Below are 3,058 nucleotides of genomic sequence, written 5' to 3'. Positions count from 1 at the left end.
GAGATGTTTGGCCTGCTTTCTGAAACATTTGGGGGGGAAGAGGGTAGGGGAAAAGTCCAAAATGGAAAATAAGGAAAAAATTCCCCAGGCAGTAATAAAAAGAAACATTGTCCTTTGGCCTGAATGTATCCTGCTGCTTTACACCCAGATAGACCTTACCAAAGACCAAATAGCAGTAGGAAGTGTGGAAATTATTTCAATTTGCCTATCATGCTTTCATTGCAGGAATATCAAATTGATATATTTTTTGCCCAGACGTGGACAGATAGTCGTCTTCGCTTCAACAGCACCATGAAGATACTGACTCTGAACAGCAACATGGTTGGCTTGATCTGGATCCCAGACACGATATTTCGTAACTCAAAGACAGCAGAGGCTCACTGGATCACCACCCCCAACCAGCTCCTTCGCATATGGAATGATGGGAAGATCTTGTACACCCTCAGGTGAGCACTCAGCAGTGTGCGGGGCTGAAAGCTTCTCCTTCTGGCGTAGTCATAATTTTCAGTGGTATTGTTGTTCTCCTCTGCTCTTTTCTTCCTGATGCTTGCTTGACCTTGTTTGACTGAAATGTTCAGGTGTAAGTACTGCAGAATTGAAAAAAACAAAGTCTTGTCTTTCTAAAAAAGAAACCTTGAGAATTGGAAATAAGTCTGTCTAAATTGTAGAAGTTGGGCTTTTTAGTGCTTGTAATAAAGTAAGGAGCACATAGTCCCATAAAACCTGTCAAAAACCTTTCTGGTCAGAGTTAGATGCAGGGCCGGATAAAATATTTCTAGATTCATGCTAATGCCAATACTTGATTCTTCAAATAAGTCACGCTGAAAGATAGTCTGTCATATCTCATCACAAGGATGAATTGCTGGAGGAAAGGCTTTTAGAGTTTTTCTAATCTTTGTGATACCATCAACTGTATGGTATTAGAAATACTGTATATATTAGCATTAAAAAAGCTTGTGGAAACCAAAATATGTGTTTACTTATGGAATAGATGTATTGCTCAGAAGGGAGTTTTGCCATAAGGCATATTCCACATGGCAAACTTTTTCAGAAACATCGTTTTCACGCTACATTTTCTTCACTGATTGTGTTCAGCATATTCTGATCGTACTTGCAGTTGCAGTTGTGTTCCAATAGCAAGTCTTTAGCAAACAATAAGAAAGAAATTAACAGCTGGAAATGCTACTGACATTTTTACTGCCCTTCCCTTTTTAGGCTTGCTCCACTGTGAGAGAGCTCTTGCTTGTTATCCTTTAGCTAAAAACTTTGGTGATTAGAATATCGACTCCAAGCCTTTCTAGGTTGGGTTTTTGGTCTTTTTTTTTTAAAAAAAAAAAAAAAAAAAAAAAGTCCTGTTTCAGTATTACAGGGCAAGTTAAGAATCTACCTAATAGTATTTAGACTTACATACCTGTCACTGAAGAAGCTATTTGTTGAATGGACTGCAAAATTTGTCTAAGACAGGTATAAAAGAGGAATTACTTGACCCAGTGGATTGTTTGAATTAGCATTTTTAATTTGTGAAAGATGTTTTGAGTCCTTTTTGCTCATTCAGGTCAGCCTCTTTTTTACATAGGAGGAGCTGTTAGAATGACCATTATTCTTTGACTGCACTGTGGAATTCAAAACCAATTTTTCTGACTTAAGTGAGCACACAGAATTGGTATGGCATGGAAGCAGTAATTACGGTGTGTCCTGGTACGGTCAGGTGTCAGTGAGTGTTCTGTGTTCAGGTGAAAGTGTACAAGGTTCAGTCATGTTCCATGCCTTTCCATCTTCTTCCCTGCTCGTTTTTGGATGTGAATACACTCCTGCTATAACACTGCAAATCTTCTAGTGTCAGTCCAAAAATGCTGTTAAGTTCCTCCCAGGTGACCTTCTCCAAGACAGAGGTTTTCTCTGTGCCATTATAAATTTTGAGACAAATCTTTCACAGTCCCATTTGTTAGCTTTAGAATTAGTTTAAAAAATAAAATTAAAATAAAATAAAATAAGAAACCTCATGCCGTACACCTCCTGTATAAATTAAGGTGTGCAATTAATGTAGTATCCATTTCCTGGAAAAGACTGGATGAGAAACTAGCATTTAATGCAATCTACCTGGGTAAATAGGTTTACTTTGAAAACTATCAGACTGAAGGTATCACCATCATTCATATTGTCCTTTGTGTTAGAGATTGCATAAAACAAGCTTTCAAGTGAGGCTGAAGACATTTCTGCTGATCTGTTTGTTATGCCTGTACAACTGGGAATGGCATACAGAATTCTGTTAGGTTTGGAGAGAGAGCCTAAAATGATTGAAAGAATTTTAAGTTCATGCTATTAGTAAACACAGAAAATGTTCCTTATACAATTTGCATGAGGTTTTAATTTTGTGGAATTATATACCACCACATCAGCCATATTTCCAGTTACTTTTGTAAAGAATTGTTGTTTCCATCCCATGTCCTTCAATGATGAATTCTCTGGAGAAAAATATATACACAGGTCTCTCAGGCTCAGGAAGCTCTTGGTGATGTGTTTGAAATTATTTGTGGTTTTAGTTAACTGTTATTGATTTGGATCAGGCCTAAACAGCCAATGAACAATCTGCAAAGTCCTTTCCTTTCAGCCCTTACTTACGGATGTCAAAGCACGCTTGCACGATACCTAAGGTTAGCTAACCTCCTCCCCTGACTGTTCGTTGTGCGGATGAGTAGTAACAGACGGCTTCTCCATAGGCTTACCATCAACGCTGAGTGCCAGCTGCAGCTGCATAATTTCCCAATGGATGAACACTCATGTCCACTGATATTCTCTAGCTGTAAGTACTGCTTTGATACCTTATTGTTGTATATGACTGGTGTGCAGAGGCACAAGTTTAATTCTGACCTCTCTTAGGTTGTTCATCCATTCCACAGCAGGTATGGAAAGTTCAAGTTTTGCTTAAATCTTCAGGGCATTTTTGTTTTCCTTTCTATCACATGTGGTCAATGAACTTATGTCATGAACTTTTCTGTAGATTTACTCTGTGATTTTTGCCAGAACCAGACTTTTTAGTTGATAATATAATCACAAT

At 38.1% G+C, this 3,058-nt stretch overlaps 1 protein-coding gene across 1 annotated transcript; it reads left to right on the top strand.

Annotated features, from left to right (window-relative positions):
* Positions 1-225: 225 nt before the first annotated feature.
* Positions 226-2,803, top strand: LOC104514511 (gamma-aminobutyric acid receptor subunit gamma-3-like; the record flags this gene model as incomplete). The annotated part of the gene is made up of 2 exons (XM_010158222.1): positions 226-446; positions 2,721-2,803. Coding segments are annotated over 2 exons (304 nt in total), but the record flags the coding sequence as incomplete, so codon positions are not given.
* Positions 2,804-3,058: the final 255 nt, after the last annotated feature.

This window comes from Eurypyga helias, unplaced genomic scaffold (genome assembly GCF_000690775.1).
Source record: "Eurypyga helias isolate BGI_N326 unplaced genomic scaffold, ASM69077v1 scaffold1719, whole genome shotgun sequence".
Taxonomy (NCBI): domain Eukaryota; kingdom Metazoa; phylum Chordata; class Aves; order Eurypygiformes; family Eurypygidae; genus Eurypyga; species Eurypyga helias.
This window is presented reverse-complemented; position numbering and strand designations above follow the sequence as displayed.